Source organism: Talpa occidentalis, unplaced genomic scaffold, assembly GCF_014898055.3.
Source record: "Talpa occidentalis isolate TD23 unplaced genomic scaffold, MPIMG_talOcc4v2.1 talOcc4.10, whole genome shotgun sequence".
NCBI lineage: Eukaryota > Metazoa > Chordata > Mammalia > Eulipotyphla > Talpidae > Talpa > Talpa occidentalis.
The window spans coordinates 88870391-88897850 of NW_023600993.1; the positions used below are offsets into that span (position 1 = coordinate 88870391).

General features: G+C 49.0%; 2 protein-coding genes across 11 annotated transcripts in view; one reads left to right on the plus strand and one right to left on the minus strand.

The window, feature by feature from the left end:
- FAM110A (family with sequence similarity 110 member A) overlaps window positions 1-27460 on the plus strand; it is a 120229-nt gene that overhangs the window by 64050 nt on the left and 28719 nt on the right. The gene's annotated exons all lie outside the window — the stretch shown is intronic.
- Window positions 4720-17435, minus strand: SLC52A3 (solute carrier family 52 member 3). 6 transcript variants are annotated; one of them, XM_037497568.2, is made up of 6 exons: window positions 17392-17435; window positions 16800-16844; window positions 8481-9093; window positions 6801-7297; window positions 6138-6261; window positions 4720-5722 (listed from the first exon to the last, which is right to left on the minus strand). In XM_037497568.2, the coding sequence occupies exons 3-6, from the start codon at window positions 9045-9047 to the stop codon at window positions 5510-5512; spliced, it is 1401 nt and encodes a 466-aa protein (XP_037353465.1). In that variant the 5' UTR covers window positions 9048-9093; window positions 16800-16844; window positions 17392-17435; the 3' UTR covers window positions 4720-5509. The 6 variants fall into 6 exon arrangements, with proteins under 6 accessions (XP_037353465.1, XP_054553252.1, XP_037353481.1 ...); XM_054697277.1 differs by having other exon boundaries at window positions 16653-16844; XM_037497584.2 differs by lacking the exon at window positions 16800-16844 and adding an exon at window positions 15669-15771 and having other exon boundaries at window positions 17392-17406.

The window sequence follows — 27460 nt, forward strand, 5'->3', positions numbered from 1 at the left end:
TTATATATGTATAAATTACATTTTCTTTACCCATTTATTTGTCAGCAGACACTAGGCTGAATATGGGGGTGTAGATATCTTTTTGAGATAGTTCATTTCCTTCAGGTCCATACCTGGATCATATGGTTCGATCACATGGCTGTTTTAGTTGTACTTTTTGGAGGAACCTCTAGACAGTAAGGTCGAGGCCGGGGCAGAGATGAGGCAGAGGGGGGGACTTGAAACTGCTGCCACCTGCATCCCAGGAGCCGGCTCTGCCCGGTTTGCATTGCCCTGATAAGCAGCCTTGAAAGAACAACCAGTTCCGAGAGAGAAAAAACTTCTTTGAAAAGCAACTTCACTAGACTCCGCATTCTTCACCTCCCTCCAAATCAGACCCCGCCCTATAAAAGCTTGCCCTAATCCCCCAACAGGTGCCACTTCTCCCAGCCCTGCAGCAAACCTCGCTGGGGAGCGCAATAAATTTCCTACCTGTGAGAAACTTAGCCTGGCTTTTCTTTTCTTTTCTTTACCGTGCCAATCCTTTCAGATACTATTTCCATGGTGGCTGCACCAATTTACAAGGGTTCCCTTTTTGTCACATCCTTACCAACACTTGTTATTTCTTGTCTTTTTAATAATAGGCTTCCAGGAGTGAGGTGATACTTCCCTGTGGCTTTCATTTGCATTTCCCTGGTGATTAGTTACAGTAGCACTTTTTCATATATATCTTCTTTGGAAAAATGTCTACTGAGGTCCTCTGCCCATGCCATCAAAGCAGTTTGATGACCCTCCAGACAAGGGAAGGATTTTTAACCTTTCACCAATGCCTCTGGCAACGCGAGTGAGGCTGGGAGTCAGGAGTCATGGGCTAGGGGATGGCTTCCCAGACATCAGACAGGCCTGTCTGACTCTTGAGAACCCTAGTCAGGACTGAAATGAGGACTCGAGGCACCTACCAGAGCAAGGAGGTGTTAAGGTTTATTGTAAGTGACTAGACAAGAGACAGAGCTCCAGGGACGCCACTTTCGTAGGTTTGGAATTATATAGGGTTCTGGGGCTTCAGGGTCTGTTGCCCTGAGACGGTCCAGTCTGTTATCAGGTCTTCAACTTCCCTTGTCCCAGCTGTCAGGCCACATAATGGATGGAAGGCAAAGATAGCTAGAACAATGTAACAAGATGGTTTAAGATTAACCTGAAGACAAACAAGGTAGGATTAACTTGAAAAATGAATGTTGCAAAGTCATTGTCTTAATAAGCTCCTGAAAACTGCTGGGTATGGTGAAATCAGTTGGTTGGCGCTGTTAGGGGTGAGAAGTCGAATGTGTTATGTTTCTACTGGCCCAGTGTTTCCGTCATGGCTGGGTCCTCCTGCTTCAACCCATTTTTTTTAACCATTTTTTTTTTTCCTATTGACTTGTATAATGTTGCATCTCTCGTCTTATTTCTTACACTGAATCATTTCTGATTCTCTGTTTTTAAGGACTCATTATCAGATTGGGTGCACTAAAGTAATTCAAAATATGCCCCTATTTTTAAGTTTGTAATCTTGATTCCAGCTGGAAAGTCCCTTTGGCCATGTAAGGCCACATTGATAGGTTCTAAGAATGAGGGCATGCACACCTTGGCGGGAGAAGCATTCCACATTCCAGAAACTAATGTTTGCTGGGCTCTCCTCAGGGCTCACCGTGTTGAGCAGTCAGACTTGGACCCTCCCTCATGGAGCTCAGAGACTTGAAGAACAGGGACCCCCACTAGCACACCGCCCCATCTGCATGGCTGGTGTTGGCGGGGAAGGATGTCCTGAACAAACTCCACAAATAGTTTTTTTGGACTCCACCCCCACCCTGGACCAAAGAGATCCAAGACACCAATCCCATAACGGCATCACCACGGAGGGAGGGTTGCTGGGAACTGAGGGTGGAGTTAAGCAGCCAGGTTTGGTTTATTACCAGACATGTGGGCCTTGGAGGTCCTTGGTTTTTCGCCGACTCTAAGCGTGCTGTTGGGGTTCCAGCTCAGCGGAACTGGTAGGACACATTCACCAATTTATCTCTTTCTCCCTCAGTTATTCATTTCCTCATTTCCCCTTTAATACCCTAGAACCAGGACAGGATTGACCTGATCAAGCTCCCCCGGGAGCTCGGATCCATGAGACCCCAGCCCAGGTCTCACTTTGTGGACTCTGGTTTCTAGACAGTTCTGAAAGTCTTTAAGAGTACATGAGTGCAAGAAATGATGGAGGGAATGTATCTGCCTCAGGAGTTTGGGTGGCCAGATTTAACCCAGAGCAGCCCTTCTTGCTTTGATTCCTTGGGGGCAGCAGCCTGGGGAGGCTATCCTTCAGGAACTCCAGGAACCACCTGCTGCCAACCCCAGGCTAACCCCCGGCCTGCTCTCACTCAGGGAGCTTACTCGGTTGGGCCATAGAAATACCGTCAGGCTCCCTCGCAACTAGATTTGAGCTCAGGAGGGTGGGGGGTGTCCAGGGTATGTGCTGGATAGTTTCCCAAAGTGGCAGGTTTTTCATGACATTTCTTGAGCCATTACTGTTGGCAGGTATGTCACCGATTAGCTCAATTAATCCTCACAACAGTCCAGGGAGGGGGCTGCTTTTATCATCCCATTGTCCAGAGGAGACTGAGCTGACATGCGCAGTAACTCAAATGCTGTCAACAGCAGACAGGCCGTGACTGTCAAAGACTTTAGTGGGTGAAAGCAAAGGCCACAGAGGGTGGCTTCCCAAGTCCCGAGTCACTCACCCTCTCCCCTAGTCCTTGTCAGAGTATCTGAGCATGGAGAGCTCCTTCTTAGAATTTATATAAAAGAATTCTTCCTAGTGCAACAAGAGAAAAAAGACATCCTCCTCCTCCTTTTCCTTAAAGCATTTATTTTAAAACTGGAAAATTCTTTCTCTGCTCCTTTCAGATGCATGAAAATTTTCAGTCTTTAAACAGAACTGAGTAGGCCTTTTGCCAGTGTGACTACCCAGGAATGCGTCTCTCCAGGATGGGGAGCTATCTCTTTGTAATGTAAATATCAGGGCAGCCAGCTTCTCTGGAATGTTAGGAAGGCTCCTTCAGTGTTTGACTCCAAGGTGCAAAATAACTTCCTCTCATTAAGATACGAGTATATTTTCCCTGTGGATAAGGACAGGGAGCTAACACGGATAGCCACTCCAACAACTAGGTGAATTCAGGGTGACCTCTGAGAAATGGTGTTGTCTAGTCTTAGTTGAGAACTGATTATCACTGAGAACATGAATGTGATAGGCTGGATCTGCTGGACTATATCAAAGGGCAGGGCTCCTCTCTGCCTTGGCAAACTCTTCAGTGGATTGTCTGTGACTTGCCACTCCCATCTGGTTTAATGTTCGTTCAATAAAAGTTATTTTCTTCCTCTTCTGCTTTTGTGGAGAGGTTTTCCAGGTTGGTAGGATATTGTTTTTAATTTTGCCTCTAACACCTTCAAATGCATTTCTGTTAGGGGGAAAGGATGTCCTAAAGCTAATTCCATACAGGCTTTGTGGATAATAAGTCCCTTTTAAGTGCGCGGTGAGGACCCACAGCCAGGCAACCCGTTCAATATCGGGGCTGTCCTATAACATTTCCACAGAGTATTGGGCGCTTCATGGTGGAATACTATGTAATCGTGACAAAGGAGATCACACTTTCCATTTTCAGTCTTGAAAGTGCAAGGTAAATGGTAGTTTACTACTTTTTTACTGCTGTCCTATAACACTACTACTCCACATTTTATTTGTTTACATTTGCATAATCTCTAGAAGAGTAAATGAACTAATATAAGTGCTGGAGTGTATTAAGAGGAACTGGGCAGAGAGGGGAGAAATGAAATTTTATCTTTTTTGATTTTTAAATGTGACTATATCATCTATTCAAAATAAATTTAAAAGAAAGGATGGTGGCAAGCACACAAAACAAACCACTAAAGAGAAGAAATTCCAGGACTAGACATTCTCTGAGCATATTTGATTCTGTTCATTTCTGAGCTTAGCCTTGACTGGAACCAACTGAAAACTGATTACAGGTTTTCCTTGCTATCCCAAAGTGGAGTGTTCCTATGAAATCTTTCAGGCAGAAATGATGTAAAGTGGAAAAACAGTTATCATTAATTAATATGGAAAAATTGATGTATTTATAATTAGCTAAAATTAATTTATATGGAATCCCCAAATTAACAAGTCATACCAGATAACACCTAAGACCTAACAAGTCACACTAACATATAGTAAAAGCAGGACTGCTATGGGCAACACTAGCCTGTGGAAAGTGCTGCCTCCAGGGAGGGCGCTGGTGGGACTACTCTGGCTGCTCTGGGCTGTGGGTCACCTCCATAAAGGTTGCTCCTAAACAAAGACTGAATGCTAATTTCACCTTTCACCTTTTATCTAAAAGGGAAAAGCCCTCTTTGTATTTCTTTCTGTTAGTGAAAAGAGGCACTAGTGAAGGTATTTCCTAAAGTCAAGGACTTTTGAAAAGCGGGAGGGGGGGGCACGGACTTGTATATTGATAATACAGGAATATCTTTATTTAAAAAAAAAAAAAAAAGCAAACCGGAAAGCAAAACAAAACCACAATCAGGTAGCTGATGTGCTCTCCCAACCCCCACTGCTCTTCCCTCTAGTTGGGGGAGCTGCTTCCAGGGGCCCCAAATGTCCTGTACTCCCAGCTCGTGTGTGTGTGTGTGTGTGTGTGTGTGTGTGGGGGGGGGGGGGGGGGGGTGGGGTGAGGGGATGGACTCACTTCCAGAACCAGCAGTCATTTCTCTCTGCCTCCCAGGAGTTCACGCACTCTCCAAGGAACAGGTCTTGGGGTCAAGTGGGATGTGAGGAACGGGTGTGGGCACAGCGGCCTCCATGATGGCACTGAGGTTCCACCCTTAGCCCCCTGTCTTCCAGCAGCTCCTCCCTGAGGGTAGCGAGAAGGGCACAGAGGCGGGGCGTCTTCCAGCCCCTCTCACTTCCAGGTTGTGTTGATCATCGTCACTCTTGTTATTTTTGTTGGCTGTCAGGTTAGGAAATGACCCTTACTGGTTACCTCTGGGTGCCTCTCCCTTTCACCACTGTGCCAAGCGTAGGAGGTAGGCACTATTTATTTTAATCCCCATGTTATAGAGGAGGAAACTGAGACCCAGAGAAATCAGGTGACTTTCCCAAGGTCACACCACTTCTTGCAGGGGTGAGCTCACACTCCCCTCTGACACACGGGGCCTGCCTCTGCTGGACGCTGCCAGTCAGTTCCTTCTCAAGAGTCGAAAGAGGGGCGATCTGAAATGGTAGGAGTGCAGGCATCGTGGGCTTTGCTTTGCATTTGCAGGTCCCCTGCGGGGGAAGCGGTACATTCCCCACTGTTGCTGAGGGGCGTTTGTGTTGAAGGTTCAAGTACTCAGGCTCAGTCTCCAGATTCCCAGCACGTTGAGCCCAGGCCTTGCTTCTTCGGTCCCAGCTTCCAGGATTTGGTAAGGGGGGCGAGGGCAGGGTCCTCTAACGGACCCCACCCCTGCAGTTGGCTTAGGCAGAGCACTGCAGGTTGCAGAAGTCAGCCGAGGAGAAGAGCCTCAACACGTTGACCAGCGGGAACATGAGCAGCGCTCCTAGCAAGGAGCCCAGCTGCACCGCCGCCCCGCACCACAAGAGGGCGCTACGGCTCCGGTCGCGCAGGATCATGCCCAGCATCACCTTGACGTAGCTCATACACCCAGTGAACAGCACCCAGGAGGCCACCTGCGGGGATGGGGCCCGAGAGATGCAGAGTGAAGGGGGGCTTGTGGGACGAATCCCAGGAGCAAATGGGGCTTGTGGTGTGACTTAACAGGGGCTAAGGGAATCAGGGGCTAAGAGGGTGTGTGACATTTGACCTCCCCAGCACTAAAGGTGAGCCCGCTGAATTTTCTGTCCCTATGATAAAGCCAAGGGCATCTGTGACATGCATATGGCGAGCTGACTGGCATCGAGGTCAGGGGAGAGACTGACCCACCATCTCACTCCCCAGTGAAAAACAGCTTCTCCCTTGCCCCCTCCCTACCCCGGGGCTTCCCCAGGAAGCAACAACAAAGACTTTGGTCGATAGGAAAAAACTATACCCTGGTCTCCCTGGGTCTGGGCTAGGTTGGGCATCAGAGGTACAGCAGATACTTACAATGAGGACTTCTCCGCCCCAGTGTCCCTGCAAGAGAGGGCAGGGGCTCATCACCGCCATGGCCATGTTGTAGGCCCCAAAGCCGGTCCCGAGTACTGTGAGGACACTCAGGAATGTCAGAGACCTAGGGGACAGTGATGGAAATGAGTGGGGAGTAAGAAACCTGGCTTCTACCCTTCCCTCACCAACTCCTCCACCTCCATGTAAAATGGTCACCCTCTCCCAGGCTAGAGGTTAGATGCCTGTGGAACTTCCCAGCTACTTGGTTCAAGCAGGTCAGTGAGGCTCCTGAGGGAAGACTGGCTGAGTCACCCTGGGCACTACGTCAGGGCCCAGAGTCCCAGAAAGAGAACCAGATGGCCTCTTGTGCTGCATGGACTTGTTCAGATCCTAATTCTACCCCTTAAGCTGTGAGCTTTACAAAATAAGCTCCCAGCAATCCTAGAACCATAGCTCCATTTTCCAGCTTAATACCCCTGAGGCACAGAGAGGTGGAGTGACTTGTTCCGTATCACACAGTGAGTGCATGGCGAGTCAGGTTTTGAACTCAGACAACTGAGCCCCAGAAACCATATCCTTAACCACTACAACCTGAGAATTCTGGGTTCTGGAATGAAGTGTACCCCCAAACAGAGTTCCCCAGGGCCAGACAGTGGGGCGGACCTGTTAGGTAGGAACATGGAGAGGAAGCAGACAAGAGGGCTGGTCATGGAGCTGAGGGTGGCGGACAGGTGGTAGGCCACAGGCCCATAGGACAGGCAGGAGTAGGTCTGCACAGAGGGCAGCACGCCGTTGGTGAGCGCATTCACGAAGGCCACCAGGCCATAGATGAAGGTGAGGTGGGCTGGGTGGTGGGGGGATGTCTTCTCTGCTAGGCGCCCCAGGCCCTCGCTGCTGTTGGCCATGGTGGGGAGCCCCAGGTCGCTCTCTGCCCGTGGCCGGATGGAGTGGAGGGTGACCTGGGAGGTGAGCAGGTCCTCTATGGAGGTTTCCCAGTGTCTGGGTTGGCGTTGGAGGAAAAAGAAGGCGAGGAGGCAGCAGACCATCATGGCCGCGAGCAGCAGGAAGAAGACGGTGGGCGAGAAGTTGGCAGGGAGGTAGCGGCTTTCCATGGCGGGCAGCGTCCCCAAGAGGGCAGGCTCGAAAGTGTTGTTCACTCCCTGGGGAAAGACAGAAAGGGGCAGCGCAGTCAGATCCCGGGGTGATGTCCGGACACCTAACAACAGTAATACAACGCAAGTAGAAATTATGTGTTTCTTAATAATAAGTGATGTATAACATACACTTAACGACTACGGTAATGAGGCTAATTGCTCACTGGGCACCAGCATTTGGGCTGTGTCAGCTCATGTGTGCCTCAGGGTCCAGGTGGGTTGTCCCCCAGTTTAGAGGGAATGGAGGTGTCAGCACAGTTCGTCTTACCTGCAGGTCACAGGAGCACCTGTTTTTTGGTTTTTGTTTTTTTTTCCTGACTCAGAAGCTAGCCCCTGCCCTCCAGGCCTGCAGCCGCAAATATGTTCGGAGGAGAGCAGCCAGCCTCACTCTGGTGATATGTGACCAGTTCTCTTTTCAAGAGATGCCATATATTTAGATTTATCTATGTGAAATTACAAAACTGAAATATCATCAATGAGTCTAAATGCTTCAAAAAAAACCAAGCAAAAAAAGACTCGCAAGGCCATGGTACGAGTCACTGGTTTGCAGTCATTGCTGTACCTCTGTGGTTTTGATGACACCAGACCAGTGTCAACTGTTCAGTTTCCAGTGGAGAAATGTCTGCTGTCTCAATAACGGGAGGAACTGGAGCAGTACTGGAAGACTGTGGGACTCAACCCTGGCAGCGGCTTAGCATCACCTGGGGAATTTTGAATAAATACGAGCTCACAATCTCTGACCTGCAATTCTGACCTCCAAAAAGTCAGAATGTTTTCATGACTCAGGACCTTTTCAAGACTTGAATGGACGGGAGGCTGTCTTTAGCCCCAGTCTGCCCAGCGGGTGTGAGTGCTGGCTGGCTGTAGCCATGGGGTCCAGTGCTGGATCGATGCACCCCAGGGGTGAGTCCAGACTGCTACGTGCCTCATCCTAAAACTGCATTTCCAAACACATCTGACCCCCAGGATTTCAGGGAAGCCCTGCCTTGGAGAGTTTATTTAATTGGCCTGGATGTGTGGGGCCCATCGGTGTGTCTTAATAACCCCTGCAGGTAATCTAAAGTGCAGCCAGGTCTCCCAACACCAGGAATATGGCCCTCTGTGTGCTCTCACTGTGACCAGACACAGATGAAGCTTGCCCTTGCTCTGACCAGCCACAGGACACTTGGCCCTGGGTAACACCGGGTACCTGCAAGGTGTTGGTCTTCCTGGTGGCTTCAGGGCTTGAGGTGCTGTTTGATGGCTCAGTGACATTGACACAGGTGGTGAGACCTGAGCCCTGGGCCAGTGCCACCAGGGCGGGCAGGAGGCCGCTGAGCCCTTCTCCCACAAAGAAGGTGATGAGGTAGTGGTTGGACAGCCGGCTCATGAAGGGCAGGAAGGTGACGGAGGAGGTACAGTCCACCAGGGCCAGGAAGAAGGTGAGGACCAAGAAGACGATACTGTGCTGATTTCCTAGCACCCATGAGGTGACGTTCCAAAGGAAGGCGAAGAGGGCACAGGCGATGATGCCCACACCCAGCACGGCGAAGATGATCGGCACCTCAGATAGGCAGCCTGGTTGGAAATGATGGAGCAGGGTGACCAGGAGGGGGCCAATGTTGGCCAGCTGGATGACCACAGTAAGGTAGGAGGGCAGGTACCAGCCCTCGGGCAGTTCCGTCACCAGCAGGGGCAGCTCCACCCAGAGCCCGTTGATGGCCACCCAGGAGCCCATCCCGAAGGTGCAGACCAGCAGGTGTATCAGGAGGGCCATGGTGAAGTCTGCCCTGGGCTAGAGGCTCCCACCTCCCCAGATCAGCCTGCAGTGGGACCGATGGAGAAAAAAATACCGGGTGAGCAATATCAAGTTCACCATCTAGCAAAAGACTGTGCTTTTGGACCCAGGGTTTTCTCTTATCATTCCCCTCTCCATGAACAAGGTGACTTTTTACTAACATGTAAAATGCCTTTATAGCCAACCTTTAGAGTGGGAAAATCTTTCCTAGCCATGATTTGTATGTAAATTCAGAGATCACAAAAGAAGTGATTGATTCACCTGCAAAAAATATTAAAACACAAAAGCAAGCAAGTAAATGAAGGAAAAAAAACCAAGATCAATAGATAAATGATAAACTTAGGGAAATATTTGCAATATAAATCATAGAAAGTTCATCTTCCTAATATACAAAGAGTTTTTAGAAATTAAGAACAAAACATCCCAATAGAGAAGTAGGCAAAGGATATGCACAGTTTGGAGGAAAAAAATGTACAAAGGCCTTAAAAATATGAGGGCATCACTCTCATTCATCATGGGAAACTGATGGACAGTGATTGCAAAGTATCTTTTCTCATCATGAGATTGCCCCAAAGCCACAGGGTATCTGTCCTGGACAGAATGACTTAATGTACAGGTTATTATTCTTGTGGCTTTGTTGGTAACAGCAAAATATGGGAAAAGATCCAGAGGAGGGACTAATAAAAGTGATATTTACAGCACCTGTCAGAATATCACACACCTGTTTAAAGGAATGAGGATTGTGGAGGACTCGCTGACTGATAGGGACAGGCTACATTGATCCAACAGTCTTGATAGACAATATGCCGCCGATTGGCCACAGGGAAGAGGGCAGAGAACATGTTCTCTTTGCTTGTACTTGTGACAGCCCCTTGAGGACACACAGGAATGCTTAAGGTCCTTTCCTTTTCATATAGCTTAGATTTGTGAACCACGCCAACATACTACCTGTTATAAAAATATGATTACCTGAACTAAATTTCAATCTTTTTTCTTCTGAAATTACAGAAATCCCAAACTGGACAGGTTCTTGGATACTTCCTAACTCTAGTTCTTGGAGCCATTCTGTCATCCGTTTGCCACCTTCTCAATCATCTGTCATAGCCCCTGCACTGTTGTTGGATTTCCCATCTACCCTCAGTCTAAGCAAAGCTATTGGAGGTTGGGAGTAAGGCTGGAGTCAGTTGCCTGGGCTTGAACCCAGCTCTGCCATTTACTAACTGGGTGACCTTGGGCAAGTGACTCTGCCTCTTGGTGCTTCAAATAGAGGACAATGATAATATGGACTTCATGGTTAGTAATGAGATGCAAATATGTTAATGAGTTTATGTCATCTCAAATACAAGCCTGGCACACAGTAGGCACCCACTAAGGCCCAACTATTATTTGGTAACATAGTTACTTTTTTCCAATTCACATGAAGATGAACAATGGTTATTTACATTAAAAAAGGAAAAACAAATCCCCCATAAGCTATCACCTGAATCACTGGCGCCATCTGCATCATTTTGGAGACAAATATCAATTGGGCCAACTACCTCCTTTTACAGATGGGAGATGAGGTGGGGTCTGGAGGGGCGGGGCTCGCCTGAGGCTGGGAGTAGGATTTGGAATGTGTCCACTGCAGCCCTTGCTCCCTACTCCCAACCCCAAGGTGACCCCTGACTCCTCGTTTGCTCAGCTCTCACCTGCAGTGCTGAACGCCTAGTCTCTCTGCTGGCACATGTAGGCACATTCTTGTGGCTGTGCCTTACAGGAAACTCACCAGCCTCACCAGGACACAGGGCAGCATCTCTCCAGGCTTCCCCACACAGAGTCAACTGTCAAGGCCTGACGCCCTTCCTCTTGCCTCCTTCCTCAGTGGAGGAAACCTGATTCATGCCGGCTCCCTGTCACCTTGGCTTCCTGCAACAGAATGCAGTCCAACCCGCTCCTCCAGCTGCTGGCTGGAGGACTGCAGCTTTCTCACCAGGACTGCTTTCTCACCAGAAGCTGCCTGTCCCCCAGGGATAACTCAGCTCCTGCTTTGTGCCGGTGTGTGGGAGTACAACAGCCAAGTCACCACCCTGGCCCAGCTCTGGGACCCAAGGGAGAGGAACTACTCCAGGGTCCGTGGGGCGCCTTGCTGCTCTGGACTTTGTGCTGTGCTCTGAGCCTGGCGTCTGTCCCTATTCCTCCCTGTACACCCCAGCTTTCCACAGGACCCCACCCCAGGAAACCTCTGTGGGCTGCCTGGCCCTTCGCAGGTGTCCTCACCTGGGCCCCATGGGCCCTTTGTTTAAGGTGGTGCAGATGTGTGCAGGGAACTAGGTACTGGGAAGACTGAGGCTTCTGGAGGGCAGCGCTGCTTTGGAATCCATTCTGAAGGCACAGTGCTGGCGTGTGGGATGACCTAGCTGAGGATTTATAAATTGGTCGCCCACTGGCTGCGCAGGGCAACAGGCATGTTATTTTGGTTTGATGCATGTTGTACACGGTTACCGAAGGCCAAAAGACAGGAGGTGGCACGTGAACTCAGGCTTTCTGGCTTCTCAGGAGTTTTGGGAAGACCTGGCCACAGCAAGCCTGCAAGGCCTCACAGCAACACCCTCCCTTGGTTCACTTTAACTCAGGTTACCTGCCTGGGTCCCGCTGGGCCAGTGGGCAGTGTGAGCCTTGATGGAGCCCAGCTCTTATTTTTGAGAGGGAGATGCGGCTGCTCAGGGCTCCTTCCTAGTTGGGGGCAAAGTGGGGGCTGCAGTGCAGTCTTGGGCCTCCGGGCAATGGCTCCAGCCACCGCATTGCTTCCTCCTGCTGTGCATCTGAGGCCGATGCCTGGGCTTAAATTCTGGCTTCCACCCTGAGCAAATGGCTTAACTTCTGACAACTGATTTTTCTCCTGCAAAATGGAAGGAGGCCCCCAGTGCCAACACCAGGATCATTGTGACTGTGAATGTGCAAGTGTTAGAACAGTGGCTGACATAATACGTGCTCAGTGAATGTTACGTGCCACAACCGCTCTTTCAGCAAACATACCACTTGTATTTGAAGACATAAGTGTGCCCTGATCACTTCTGGATACCACACTATAAATAATTCCTCATGGCATCACTTCCTCCTCATCTATCAGCAATGGATAATTCAGTAGCTACTTATGCCAGTGCTGTGAGGGAGACAACAGAGCAATCACTGCCACAGTGGCTGCCCCAGAGGGAAGTATAAGGAAGAGAGGTGTGGGCTGCAGGCCAGGCACAGCTAGTGATCAAGGCAGCGGTGGAGCTGGGGGTGGAGAGTGGGTGCTCAGAGAGGGAGACAGGGGTGGGGATGAGGAGGCAGGGCCCCCTCCCCACTCCACTTTGGCCAAGGCAGATAACTCAGGGCTGCCAAATAGGCATTTCTTTATTGGGGGTGGGGGTCAGTGGAATGCAGGAAGGAGAGGACCTTCTTCAAAGGCCAGGAGCTCCAATGTAGCTTCCTGGTTTCCCACAGAATGGTCCAAAATGACCCAGAAAGGGCAATGGCTGCTCACCTCCACCAGAAATGAGAGCAGGCACAGGTGACTGGCTATTTCCCATCAGCCACTCTTTCCTTCCTCCTCAGTTGTTACAGAGACCAGATGTCTACCAAGCTAACAGACCACATTCCCTAGCCCCACGGTGGGTGACCATCCTATCAACTGCAGGTCAGTGAAGTTGTGAGGGACTTTGAGAAGTCTCCTTGAAGATAAGAGAATGTCCTCTTCTGCTTTTCCCCTATCCTGCTTCTTGGAACTCAGATGTGATGGCCAGAACCCCAGCAGCCATTTTGCTCTATGAGGAGTGGTGTGGAGGCTAGATCTCAAAATATGTGGCACAGAACCACCATACAAGTCCCGCCCTGACTGCTTCTGAACTATATTGTTTAATGCTGTTGTTTACATGTAATAATCTTCTGTTAATGTCAGTCTTACATACTGCAAAATATTGGGTAAATGTACAGAGATGTGTTCAAGGATGTATACTGACTGATTATAGTAACCTAAAATGAATGTATGCATTTATCTTCTTTACTGCTAATGTCCTAACTCAGCAACAAGGGTCTTGACCCCAATTGGGATGTGATCAAAAGCCAAAATCAAACCAAATCAGTTGCTTAGTCACAGTTTATAGGGCACTAAAAGGTTAGGAGCAAACTTGGGGCAGAGGCTTACAGAGAAATTGGAAAGAAAGGAAGGAAGGAGGGGCCTCCCTGGTGGAGCAAGGGGTTAAGACACAGCACTATGAAGCTATCCGCAGCCTCTGCAGAACCTGTTTGACCCCCGGCCAGGGAGCAACCCACATGGCGCAGCAGACCTCTCCTGATTCACCCGCTGCTCCCCTCAGCAGTGTATTTCAGTCAATCTGCCAATTCTGTTTCCCACTCTGTCTCTGGTGAATCCTCTCACTCCCCACATCTCTGGCCTGTACCCCAGCTCTTGTATGCATAAATAAATAAATCTTTTAAAAAAAAAAGGAAGGCAGGAAAGAAGAAAGGGAGAGAGAGGCGTGGAAGGAAGGACAGAGGAAAAGAGAAAAACAAAATGCTCTCAATGTGGAATTTGATAACAAAAATATAAATTGAGAGCCAGATTTGTTTTGATAAAGACTGAAATTCACAATGGACCATAATAGTGAATCTCTATATCCTGAATAACATTCCTCAAAAGCCTCAGACATGCCAAGAGAAATGAACAGAAGGTCAGCAATAGTGGGATGTTCACTCACTCTTCTAGCCCTTGACAGCAGACAGTGGTATAAAAATAAACAAGAATATAGAGCCGGAGATAAATGACATGGCTAATAGAGAGGAATAAGTAAATAATTAAAGGGAGGAAGTGAATTTGCAGAAGATGGTTACCTTTATCATCTGAAAAGCTGGTAAGCTAATGAGAGAGTTCAATAAGCTGGCAAGTTACACATTTACTAATCTGCAGTTTCCCTGCATAGAATGAGTTAGGAATAAGACTTGCTATTGGATAGTCATTGGGAAAAACAAATAAAGCTGTATTTCTCTCTTACCTCTTACCTCCCCTCTTCTCTGCCCTCACCCAAATCAGCTCCAGCTGTATTAAATATTTTAAAAATGGAAACAATAAAAATACCCAAAGAACATATAGGCAGAGGAGATACTTGTGCAAAGGTCCTGGGGCAGGAGTGAAACTGGTAGTGTGACTAGAACAGTGGGTTTGAGTGGTACATGGGGGTGTACAGGGCAAACCGACTTGTCATTTATATGCAGTGGGTCCCCTGCATCAAAAGCCTAAATCCCCACAAACCACAGAGCAGAATTGTCTGAGTTCTGATCCAGGTGTCTCCAAGGCTGTCATTTGAAGGAAATAATTTGGTTCTGTGAGTCTGTTTCCTTTTCTGGAAATCAGTCACAAAGGTGCTATGGTACTCCATTATGGTTACCCTGCCCTGGCCCGCCCCCAGCCAGCCAGCCACATGGCCCTGAACCTGAAGGGTGCGCAAGGAATGCCATCAGTGACAAGGAGGGGGGGATGTCTGAGGCGGAGGGAGCTGCATGGACAGAGGCCTGGCTGTTCCAGAGACCTAAGGAGTGGCTCAGAGTAACTAATGCTCATTGTGTTGGGAGGAATATTTTTAAAAAGGCTATCTCTACTTTCTACTTTTTCTATAATGATCTTCCTGTACTTGTTCTTTCATTTAACCAATATTTATCAGGTACTTGCTGTGCACTGGGCAACAATCTCGGCTCTCCGGAAAGTGTGGGAAGCAATCACTAAGTAAAATGTAAAACAAAAGGATAGAGCAAGCCAGCAGGGATAAGGGCTGTGCAGGATGCAGAGCTGGGAGGAACAGGACCTCAGGAGGGTGGCTGCAATCATAAATGGGCTGATCATCAGGACATGAAGGGATTGTGGGAGTGAGCCTTGTATGGGTAAAGAGGGGCCCAAAGGGAACAGCAAGTGCAAAGGCCCTGGGGTAAGGCCTCACCAGCTGTGTCCCAGAAACAGAGCCTGATGTTGGACGAATAACCAGGAGGCCAGTGTGGCTGCAGCAGTGCAGGTAGCGGGGAGACACACAAGTCACATAGACCCCTGCAGGCAAAAGTGTGGGTGTTTTCTGTGAACCCAAATCACCATTGCCTAACAGAGGTTGGAATAGCTCTAATTTAGTATTTAACTGAACCTTGCCAGCTGTTATGAGAATAACATGGGGCCAGGGTGGAAGCAGGAATAAAATCTATTAGCCCTCTAGGAATCTGGGTAGTAATCCAACCAATGGAAGACAATAGTAATAACAACATGAACAACTACATCAGTAGCTGCCATTGGCTGTTTATCTTGCTGGGTCGTGTGCTAAGTGCTTTACATCATTATCCATCAAATCTGTGCAGCAACCCTGAAGTAGACATTACAATTGGCTCCATTTTTAGAGAGGAGAAAACTGAGGTTCAGAGAGGGAAAGTGATTTACCCAAAGTCACACCTCTGGTCATCTGGGAGCTAAGATTTGAACCCAGGCATGTCCGACTGTGGTCTCGGCCCTCTTGACCAGCCTGGGCTGGGCAAGGTTCTGGGGTGAGGGGGTAGCAAAGAGGCTGCAGGGCCCAAGTTGGAACAGGATTTCTTTTCACTTACCCTCTGCCTCCTCAATACTTGAACTGGGAAGGGGAGAAATGGTGTGCAGGCCCGAGGCAATCTGAGAAAGTCTCAAAAACATCTCTGCTTCTGGGGGCCCCTTCTGCAATTGTGAGAGACCAGGAACTTAAGACTGAGGCGCCCAAAGAGGTGGGACAGTGCCAGAGAAGCCAGAAGATTAGCTCCAGGCAAAGATGTCTCTCCCTACATTCTTTCATCCAAAGCTTATCCTGGGCCCAAGGGAGTGAAGGAAGTGGGGGTGGCTTGCCCAGGTCAGTGTGCCCTCGCTAGGGTCCTCCTCTGCCTGGCAAAGAAGGCCCTGTGCTTCCCTGGCCCCTGGGGCCCAACGGCCTCCTCCCCCAGCTCTGTGTCCTGCGGGCTCGGCTGGGCCCTTGCACCGGCTCCGTCACGCTTAATCGTGTCTATCTTTTAAAAGCTGGCACAATGTCCATGCGAGCAGGTCCTTGTCCTCTCTCCCAGTGTCCATGTGGCCATCTGGCTTGCAAGGGCTGGGCCGCCTGACCCAGCCTGCTCAGCTGTTTCAGTTGAGTGGCGCGGGTGGCCCCGGGCAGAGCCAGCTGGCAGCCTGGGCCCCAGCCACACCCTGCTCCTGGACAAGGGTCTGAGTTATGCTGTCCCAGGTCTCAGCCTCCTGGAGAGCTTGGCCCAGCGTCTGTGTGGGCCCTGCAGGCGCCACCTGGGGTAGGGGCTGCTCTCACCCTAGTTAGGTCAGAGAGGTGGGGGTGTCCTCCAGCTGGACAGCTGGCGCCGCATGGCTTTGAGTCCACACACCAGGAAGGGGGACTGCGAGGGTCAAAAATAAAAAAACCTAGAGTGAGAGACACAGAGAGAAGGGCCAACAGAGGAGCTGAGGAAGAGGAGGAGGAGGAGGCGAGGAGATGGAGACACAGGAGCAGCTGGCTGTGCTGAGAGCCCACGGCCCAGCCCCAGCCCCAGCCCTCACACCCACGTGGCTCAAGAGACCTTCACTTCTCCTGCCGCATCTCAACTCGGCATTCCCGTGGTGCCGATGTGGGGAAACTGAGGCCCAGAGAAGAGGTGGTGCTTGCCCACGCGCTGGTAATCCAGGCCTGTGCTCACAGGCTGTGTGTCCTCAGGCCAACAGCTTACCCTCTCGGGACCTCTGTTTCTCCAAAGGTACAGAGGCTTGTTGAACTGCCAGGGAAGAAGCAGGGAGATAATGGAAGCCAGGCCAGCCTGCGGGGGGGCTGAGCTCTCCTCCTCCTCTCTCCCACAAGTGCTCCTCTCTCCCTGGAAGTGCTTCAGGCTTCCCACAGGGCTGACCCTGGCTGGGTTCCCTTCGCCTTAGCGCCCATCCCAACTCCCAGCCATGGAGCTAGTGAGGTTCTAGCCTCTACCTGGTAGGAGAGGCTGCCCCCACATCCCAATGGCATAGAAATGCCTGTGGGCAGAGGACAGAGGAGACCCAGTCTTATGGCCTGGACAGGAGGGGTCTGGAGTACACCCATTTGGCTCAGGGTGTCCCAAGTCCAACCCGTCGAGCCGGCCGGCGGAGGAGGAGGCCCTTCTTCTCTCCTATCTCGGTGGCCTCCTGATCCACAGCCTGAAACTAGGGGAAAGGCCACCTGCTGTCGCCAACAAGTACCCCTCCAACGTCCAGTGCTCCCTTCCAGCAGCCCGTGGCCCCTGGTACCTGCAGCTGTGCCCTCACAGGCCTGAGCCGCCCGGCTCTGGGGCTTACCTGCTGGTCCAGTTCCCGGCTGCTCTGTGTGGGAGGGGCCGGAGGCAGCTTTGTTAGTATTAATCTGTCCCGCCCCCATGGAGGGGTGTGGAAGGGCGGAAGGAGGGTAGGCGGGGCTCCCAGAGTCAGCCTACTGTGTGCCGGGGTCCTGCCCATTGGCCCAGCTGGGAGGAGACTCCTGATGGGACCAAAGACGCAAAGGACTCACAGGATGGAGCCTTCCTACCTGGTGGAAGAGAAAGACCTGCCCTGGCAGTTGGGGCTGGCCTCAGCCTGGGGCCCGCATAATTCCTTTTACATGGGAATAGGGTCCCCTGTGCAGGAACTCTTGGTGCAAATACTGGTGCTTAAGTGAGTCACTTGCAAAAGGTGGGGTTGATAATAGCATCCTGTAAAGAGGTTGGAAATCAGAACAGCCAGCATGCTGAGTCAGCTGTGCCAGCTCTGAGCTTGACTTGCATTAACGAACTCACGACAGCCTCCTGGGGAGCTAAGACTCTCCCCGCTTCACTGATGAGGAAATGGAGGCTCAGAGGAGTCAAGGGTTTTGGCAGAGCTGGTGTCTGATACCCGCTGACAAATAGTAACAGTTAATATACGACTATATCTTTTAATAATCCTGGACAGTAGGCAGGTACTACTTTTTTTTAACGACTTATTTATTTATGCTTACAAGAACTAGGGTGTTGGCCAGAGGTGTGTGTGGGGGTGAGAGGATTCACCAGGGACAGAGTGGGGAACAGAACAGGCAGACTGACTGAAATACACAGCTGAGAGGAGCAGCAGGTGAGACAGGAGAGGTCTGCTGCACCATGTGGGTAGCTCCCTGGCTGGGGATGGACCTCATGCCACAGTGGCTGGTCTTAGCTTCATAGTGCTGAGACTTAACCCCTTGCGCCACCAGGGAGGCCCCATAGGCAGGTGCTGCTTTTACTCTCTGCTTTATAGATGGGGAAACTGAGGCTCAAAGGGTCAAGTGACTTGTTCCAGGCACTATTGTTGGTGAGTATAGGGTCAAGATTGGAACCCAGACAAACTGGCGCCCACAGGTATAGAATGTATGGCCAGGCTGAGCACCTGGTAAAGGCTCACAGCATGTTGACTTTCATGAGGAATTCTGGCTTGCTTTTTGTGTGATTTTCTGAGCATTTGTTTACAGAACAAGAAAACACTCTCTGGGAGGAGAGGTGAGCAGGTCCTGGGGACGGCTTGGGAGGAGAGGCGAGCAGGTCCTGGGGAGAGCCCCAACCCCTCTCTCAGCTACCAGGGGCTCAGGGAGTGTGGGTACCAAATCCGTTGGATCTCAGGGACAAGAGAATTTGTTCCCTTGGGGAGTCTGAAAGCCTGACCTGAACCAGGACTCCAAGGGGAGGCAGATCCTGGGCCAGTCCCTCCCTCCAGGATGCTCCCCTCCTCCCATCCAACCAGAAGTTCTGCCTTATACAGGACCCACATCCCTCTGGTTGGGCTTGTCTCTGACCATATCACTGGTGCTTCGTGTTATTTTTATGTAAGTTTTTTTTTTAAGATTTATTTTATTTATACAAGAACTGGAGTGCAGGCCAGAGGCACAGTTGGGTGAGAGAATTCACCAGAGACAGAGTGGGGAGCAGAACAGGAGGATGGACCAAAAACACTGCTGAGGGGAGCAGCGGGTGCGACAGGAGAGGTCTGCCATGCCATGTGGGTATCTCCCTGGCCAGCCGGGAATCGAACGGTGCTGCGGAGGCTGCAGACAGCTTCACAGCGTGGCGTTCAACCCACTGTGCCACCGGGGAGGTCCTATTTTTATTTTTAAATGATATTTAATTTTTAATTAAAAAACATCTTTATTGCAAACATTCAAATTTTGTTGCGCACCAAATTAAGAAAAAAGAACAAGCCTCCCATTTGTGTCCTTTTTCAGCTGGAACCAAGACATCTTGACAACTTTCTCACTTGCTTTTTCTTGTATATAGATTTTACTTCTTACAACCAGAACTATTCTCTCAGTAATTATAGCACCTCTGAGCCTCCCAAATTCTCATGCTATTCCTGTCATTAGAAGATCTCTTTCTGGCGCAGACCTGTCCATATTTCAAAGCCATTCTCAAATGCCACATCCTCCAATGAACATTTCCTCATAGCTGTGTCTAATATAACAAGGGTCTAACAGGAGCTTTTTTTTTTTTTTTTTAAAGATTTATTTATTTATTTATACAAGCACTGGGTACAGTCAGAAGCGCGGGAGGGCGAGAGAATTCACCAGAGCCAGAGCGGGGAGCAGAGCAGGCAGAAGGACCGAAGTACACTGCTGAGGGGAGCAGCGGGTGGCAGGAGAGGTCTGTGCGCCATGTGGGGCCCTCCTCTGGTGGCCGGGGAGCAGCCGGGGATTGAACCAGTGCTGCAGAGGCTGCGGGCAGCTTCGCAACCCAGTGCTCAACCGCTGAACCACCGGGGAGGCCCCCTAACAGGAGCTTAATGAATGTTTGTTGCACACCCAGGTCAAAGAACCCCCACCAAAATGTTCTCCCTTTCTTTGGCATCTCCAGTCATCTTTATAGCTTTATTTATTAGACTTTGTTTATTTTGGGGTGATGACAGTATACAGGAAAACATTGCACCCACATTCTTTACACGGTGGAACACAGTGTCCATGTGATTCTAGAGTTTTCTTTTCCCGCTTAATATCCTTGAGGATCTTTCTGTATCCCGTGCTCTGCAACTTTCATGCCGTTGGCTTCACTCATTCAACAAACTTTTATTAGGTGTCAGCTCTCTGTCAGGCACTGTGAGAGGAGCTTAGGACACAAAATTGAATAAACTAGATGAAACCCTTGCACTGGGAGAGCTGAGAGTCTAGTGGAGCAAGATGGACAATAAACATAATAAATAAGGAAATGGCAGCAGATATGTTCTGGGAAAAACATGGCAGGGTGAGGGGACCTGGAGTGGGGGGAAAACGCAGGGGACAGGTTGCAGAGTTGGGGGAGCCAGAACCAATTTGAAGGGGCAGAGTCCCAGGCAGGGTAACAGTGGGACTTAGGGGTGTTCCATTTTCCAAGGGCTCCAGGAAGAGTTTAGCATATACCCATTGCTGGGTGTAGATCATCTGCTAAGCACGTGCTGCAACAAACACCCTGGCAGTCTGTCTGCGTGCTCGTATGTGGAATACCCATAGAAGCTATTTCCAGCAGTGAATGGTCTAACTGCAGCATGCTTGAGAGAGATCACCCAGTTACGTTCCAGAGCTGCTGCACCCGGACTAAGAGTCTCCCATCAAATGCTGCCCCTGGTGCTCTCAAACATACAGATCTCTGACATATCAGGAGGGCATGCACATTCCATCAGGAGAGCTTCCAGGACAGAAACTGTGCGGGTGGTGGACAGGCAGTGCTTCTTTTGGATGGTACAACAGATGAGTGAATGGATTAAGGGCTGAAAGTACCACTTCAGTTACTCAGACAAGCCACTAGGGGGCACAGGGAGCCCCAAACTCCAGAGATGAACATTATAAGGGCATCTGGAGGCTAGGTCCTCTTACAAGGGACTGTGTGAAGCCTAAGCGTCAGGGTGGGAAAAAGGTGAAAGGGTGGAGGAAGGAGAGTGGGGGCAATGAGGGGAGAAAGAGACATTGGAGAAGAGGGTTAGAGAGAGGGGCTTCTGAGGATGCCTCCAGCCCAGTTTGCTTCCCACAAGGGCCTGCAGTAACATATAGACGCCCATCAAAGTGAGCTCATGAATTGAACTCAAGAGCCAAGAACACAGTGGAAGAAAAAAGTCATAGGATAAATATCTGCAAAAGTGATTTCATATGTGCAAAAAAGAAAATAATAAAAATAATGCTCTGTATTCTTAGGGAGCCATGCATACAGGTGTTCACTGCTGCCAGTCGAAAAATTAAGAAGACAAAGTGTTTATTTGGAATCAAAGAATTGCAACTCCCAACACACAGATTCAGGTAGAAACCTAAAATGTGCCCTAAGAAAGGATACATTTGGATGGTTTTTATGGGAGGAAAAGAGGAAGATGAGATACATGGTTTAAGGAAAGAGTTGATTAGTAGTAAGAAGCTGAAGCTTTTCTTGGCTATCCAGAATTCGGGACTGATTCTATCCTCCAGCAAAAAATTCATAATCATCAGTCTGGTAATTTGGGTGACTTCTCAGACAATTTTTTGCTTGATAGTTTCTTAAAACAATTGCTTCTGGCCCAGTTCAAAGGTCTTTGGTAGAAGTGTCTTTGGTACAGTTCAAGTCTTTGGCCTTGACAAGTACTGCAGGTTCTCCACTATAGTGTCTTTGGCTTCATTTTAAAATGGCTCCACAAATGTCTGCTTTTCACCATTGCGTTTTCACTGAGATCTTTCTTGGAAAACATTGCTGCTCTACTTTGGAAAGCATGGCCAATCAGTTATTGGACTGATATGATCTCATACTAATGAACTGAACTCACACTATGAACTTACGCTTAGTTTTTGGTCCCTGGTGGTCAGGAAGATTCTTGCGGTATATCATGTTTGCTACAGGAGGGAAGGTGGTTCCTTGGGAGCTTTTAGGCCACATTTGAGCAACAAAGGCCTTAGGTCATCTTGAAGTTCCTCATACGGAATCCTATAAACCTTAGCAATCATGTTAAATTGCTGAGTGACCACTATTCAGTAGTGTCCTTGCAACGTCGAGTTGTGTAGAGGAGTCAAAGTTTCATAAGAACAAAAATTCCTGAAATAACAAGTGAAATGCTAAGTCCAAATTGGAGAATAGACTTGAACCAGGAAGCAATGCCTGAAGGCAGCCAGTTAATAAGGTCACAGAACCATGGGGTATCAGTAGGCACTGCATTTCACCATTTGTCTTCTGCCCAATATTTCTTGTATGCATACTTATTTATGCATACAAGAGCTGGGGTGTAGGCCAAACGTGTGGGGGTGGGGTAAGGGGATTCACCAGAAACAGAGTGGGGAACAGAGCAGGCAGATCTACTGAAATACACTGCTGAAAGGAGCAGTGGGTGAGACAGGAGAGGTCTGCTGTGTCATGTGGGTCAGTGCCCTGGCTGGGGATCGAACTCATACTTCAGTGTCTGCGGATAGCTTCATAGTGCTGAGCCTCAACCCCTTGCACCACCAGGAAGGCCCCTACAACATGAAGTATTTAGGACAGAACAACCCCTGCCTAATTCACCTAGATACTCATAATCAAGGGCAATTCTATTATCTAGTACAACTTGTACAAAGAATTAAAAGATTTCTTTTGGGTGGTTATTCATTTAGCAACAGATCCAGCAATCTCCACTAAGGTTTTCAATATATTTCTGTTCATGTATTCATTTTCACCCACATACCCCCCCCCCCCGATGTGAAATTTTCCTATAAGTACCATGTGTGAACTGATTATACCCCTGGAGCTCAGGGTATATTTTCAAAAATCATATTCCTTTGTTGTGAGAAACACCACCCAGTAATCACATTTTAATCTGTGATGCAAGTTTAAGGGTGGTGTCCAGTGCAGAATTTCTGGTTGAATATATAATGAAGTAGTCCTAACAAATGATTCAAGGGAACAATAACCTTCAGGTTGATAGGGGTTTGAACAGTGTGTCTCCTATAGATTTTTCTGCCAGGTGCAAATGAAAACATATCTTAATAGAGCATGGATCACAGAATTATTATAACAAAGTAGATTGAACCAAGGATCTGAAGGTTGTGAGTGATTAAGAATGTTACCTGCAGGTAATAGAATTACATCAACATACAGAAATTGTAGGAACCAGGGATGTTCAATTGTCTAAAGTTTCCATTTTCTCTTAGTTCTCTGGAGGTTCAATTAGTTAAGCAAAGGGTTCTAGCAGGAGTCCAAGTAAGACTTACATGGAATAAAGATTCAACAGTGCAATTAACACCAGGAGTTAGGGGAGGAATGGTGGACAGATTGGTAGCTAAATGTACTAGGGCATTCTGGAGTCATATGCAGAGGGAGGCTTCTGTTGACAAATCCAACAGTTGTCAAATTCCCTCAATACAAGGGATTGGAATACGTGGACAATGGTGTTATCTTTCCAGGCAGCTGTGGGAAGATTGTTCTACCAGGCTGTGATTCTTTTCAATAGTTTTAATTGATCCTTTACAATGGAACAGCGTGTCTTCTCTAATTAGTTGGGTATCGGTGGCAGATAAAGTTAAATGCATAGAACTGCCTGTGACGATTTCAAAGGGCGAGAGCTGCTGTTTACCAGAAGGCAGATCTTAAATTTAGGACCAGAGGAAGTGTTTTCAGCTGGATTAGCTTTAAGGCTTCCATACATTTTGCCAATTGAGTTTTATTTTTACTCTCTGCTGGGTCTGCCTATCCAGAGGGCAAGAGCAAGCATTACAAACAGGCCACGCTCTCCCTACCTGTTTCACAACATGGTTGAAGATGTGCACGCATTCCTCGATCACCGTGGAATTCAGACAGGACCCTCCAGCTAGGTACAGTCTTATTTACCTTTCTTAAGGAAAAAAACCCTTTATTATCTGAAGAAAATATAGATGAATGGGGGCCTCCCTGGTGGCACAAGGGGTTAAGCACAGCACTGTGAAGCTATCTACATCCTCTGCAGCACAAGTTTGATCCCTGGGCAGGGAGCTACCCACATGGTGCAGCAGATCTCTCCTGTCTTGACTACTGCTCCCCTCAGCAGTGTATTTCAGTCAGTCTGCCTGTTCTGTTCCCCACTCTGTCTCTGGTGGATCCTCTCACCCCCCTCCCCGTACCTCTGGCCTATACCCCAGCTTTTGTATAAATAAATCTTTAAAAAATATATATAGATGAACGTATGTCTTGTGTTATGGAAAGGAGTTTAAGTACTATAACATAAAAAAAATGTATTCAGAAAAGAAATTTAACTGATTTTTAGGAAAAAAAACTAAAGATTTTATCTTTAGGAAAATGAAATCATTACCTACAAGCTGGGAGAAGTATTTGCAATCCATAGTGCCCATAAAGAAAACTGGACAAAAGTTAGAAGCATTTTTCAGAAAAGTAAAGCATTTTTCAGTGAGCAGTAAACATAAAAGTACTGTGATGTGACAGGACTCAGTGGGTCCGTCCTCTCAGGCGTCTGCACTGAATAAAAGACACCGCCCCGGTGGGTATAGCACAAGGCCAGGCATCTACTTCCTTGGGACAAGGAGACAGTGAAACCAACATCTCCAAAGAAACTGTCGTCTAGAGGGACAGTGAGTGCAGGTGAAGTTATACAAAGAGAGCTGCTGGTGAGGGAGGGGGTTCAGGACAGCCTTTCTTCCCCATGCTGGCATCTCATGAGCCCCGCCTTCAGCCAGGCAGTTCTGTTAAAAATACACCTTCAAGGAAACATGAAAGTTTGTCATCAGCCCGATTCTTATCGAGGTTTTATGACCAAGAAGCTGTGTACAAGGTGACCTACATGCCCGGTGACCTGGACTAACAGGGGCAATTTCTTAACTCCTACTACCTTGTGTTCACAATGAGTCACGAGAGAAGTGCAAGTCAATTTGTGAGATAGCCGTTCATGCCGATTGGTAATGATGAACAAGCTGGACAAAACCATGTGTTCTGATGTTCCAGGTCAATCTCTTACATATTCATTTCAGGTGAGAAGGTATGGTGGTAAACCACGTTGGGGAATAATTTGGCTTTTTTTTATGACATATTTTGTTTTTTTAAAGATTTATTTATTTATTTATGCCAGCACTGGGTACAGTCAGAAGCACGGGAGGGTGAGAGAATTCACCAGAGCCAGAGCGGGGAGCAGAGCAGGCAGAAGGACCGAAATACACTGCTGAGGGGAGCAGCGGGCGGCAGGAGAGGTCTGCGCGCCATGTGGGACCCTCCCTGGCGTCCGGGGATCGAACCGGTGCTGCAGAGGCTGCGGGCAGCTTCTCAGCCCAGTGCTCAACTGCTGCGCTACCAGGGGAGGCCCTTGGCTGCTTTTTTTTTTTTTTTTTTTTAAGATTTATTTATTTATGCATACAAGACAGGAGAGGTCTGCTGTGCCATGTGGGGAGCTCCCTGAGGATAGCTTCATAGTGCTGTGCTTAACCCCTGCACCACCAGGGAGGCCCCTGATTTGGCATTTTGAAAGGTTGGATTCACACAGCAATTTCAGTCTCACAAACGTACACCATTCTTACATTCCTGGATGTTCATCGGAGGAGTCACGCTGTGTTAGTTTGGGTCCTCTAGAAGCAAGTGCTAAGACAGAATGAGAAGTGCAGGGGACTACGGGGAAAATGAACGAGAAAGGGCAGAGGATGCAAGAGCCTGGAGGGCAAACCTATAAACCATGAAAGTCCCCAGCTGATGGGGAGCCCCAGAGGAGACAGGCTGTAGACAGAAAGCGCCCTGCTTGAATACCCCTGCCGTGCTCAGTCACCGGTTGAAAGCAGTCTGGGGAGCCCGTGACCTCTGTGTAAATACTGTAGGAGGTCCTTTCCTCTGGAGGACATTGGCTAACGACCATCACAAGTTTTCTCTTGAAGGTAGATCTGAATGCCACTCCTCCAGTGCTGACTCAAATCAAACAGTCACTGACAAGAGACTAGATAAATAAAGGTATAATCTTTTCTAATAGCATCTTAGCGACAGCTGTGGCCGCGGCGTGGCAGCCGGGAAGTGCCGCTGCCGAGTGGGGAAATGTCATCACAAGAGCAGATCTATAACCTGGAGAGGGAGGCCACTGTGTGAAACCCATTTGTCCCGTGGCCTGTCTGAACAGGGGTTCCTGGATTGAATTGTGAGCACACAGCACAAGGTAGCTGAACTTTCTTTCATCCACATTCCCCATGTAGGGTCAGGAATGGACACTGAGCAGGTTTTCTGATCCAGGAGACCCGGTGTAAGGGCAGAACTGGGCACAGTGCAGGTTTTCTGATCCCATGCAGACCGGGTAAAGGAGGAGTCAGAGTCCTCAGTAGTTTTGCAGGTTTTTTATTTGGGGTTCACCAGGCATATGGCAGGCAGGGGTGCTGGCTGGGGGGCTGGGAGGCTGGCAGGCCTCCCAGCCCCCAGCAAGTCTTCACTCTATCTGGGCTCTCTGGCGTTCTCTGCTTCTGCTTCGGCTTCTCCTTCAGGTTCTGCTGCTGCTGGCTGGGGCTGCTGCTGCTGCTGCTGCTGGCGTCCCCGTGACGCCGCCCTTAAAAGCACAGTCTTAGCTCAGCTGAATCCCATCTACCTATGCCCACACCCTATTCCAGGTGCCCGCCATCAGGCATGCATTCAGAACAAGGATCCATCATCTATCCTGATGGCGGAAAGGCAGAAAAGCCTGATATTTTCTTTACCCTACACCGGGTAAAGGAGGAGTCAGAGTACTGGAGCCCTAAGTGGGTTTATGCAGGTTTTTATTGGGATTTACCCAGTACACAGCAGGCAGGGTGACCCCAGCAAGTCTTCACTCTATCTGGGCCCTCCGGCGTTCTCTGCTACTCTCTCTGCTTCTGTTTCTCTTTCAGCTTCTACTGGTGTCCCCATGATGCCGCCCTAAAAGCCCAGTCTTAGCCCAGGTAAATCCCATCTGCATATGCCCACACCCTACTCCAGGTGCCCGCCATCAGGCATGCATTCAAGACCGCAAGGATCCATCATCTATCCTGATGGCGGGAGGGTAGAAAAGCCTGACATTTTTCCTTACCTTACACCCCCACCTGCATTGTTGAATGAAACACACCAGCTTGTCTGTTGCCTAGTGAATCATCCAATAGTTGTTTTTTTTTTAAAGGTTTATTTATTTATTCATACAAGAACTGGGGTACAGGCCAGAGGTATGTGTGGGGTGAAAGGATTCACCACAGACAGAGTGGGGAGCAGAACAGGCAGACTGAGTGAAATACACTGCTGAGGGGAGCAGTGGGCGAGTCAGGAGAGGTCTGCTGCGCCATGTGGGTTCCTCCCTGGCTGGGGATCGAACTCGTGTTGCAGTGGCTGTGGATAGCTTCACAGGTTGTGTCTTAACCCCGTGGGCCACCAGGGAGGCCCCCAATAGATTATTTTGAGGCAGGGTCTCTCATGGATTCTGACATTACTAGGTTCTTATTGGGACCATAATAATTATCAGTGGGCTGAAAAGG

Excerpts from the sequence above, each read along its gene's own strand:
- SLC52A3 (XM_037497568.2), bottom strand. The coding sequence starts at position 9,047 with ATGGCCCTCCTGATACACCTGCTGGTCTGCACCTTCGGGATGGGCTCC. Across the intron at positions 6,262-6,800 it reads TCCATGTTCCTACCTAACAG|GTCTCTGACATTCCTGAGTG; the intron begins GTCCGCCCCACT and ends ACTGTCCCCTAG. Across the intron at positions 5,723-6,137 it reads GGGGCGGAGAAGTCCTCATT|GTGGCCTCCTGGGTGCTGTT; the intron begins GTAAGTATCTGC and ends CCATCCCCGCAG.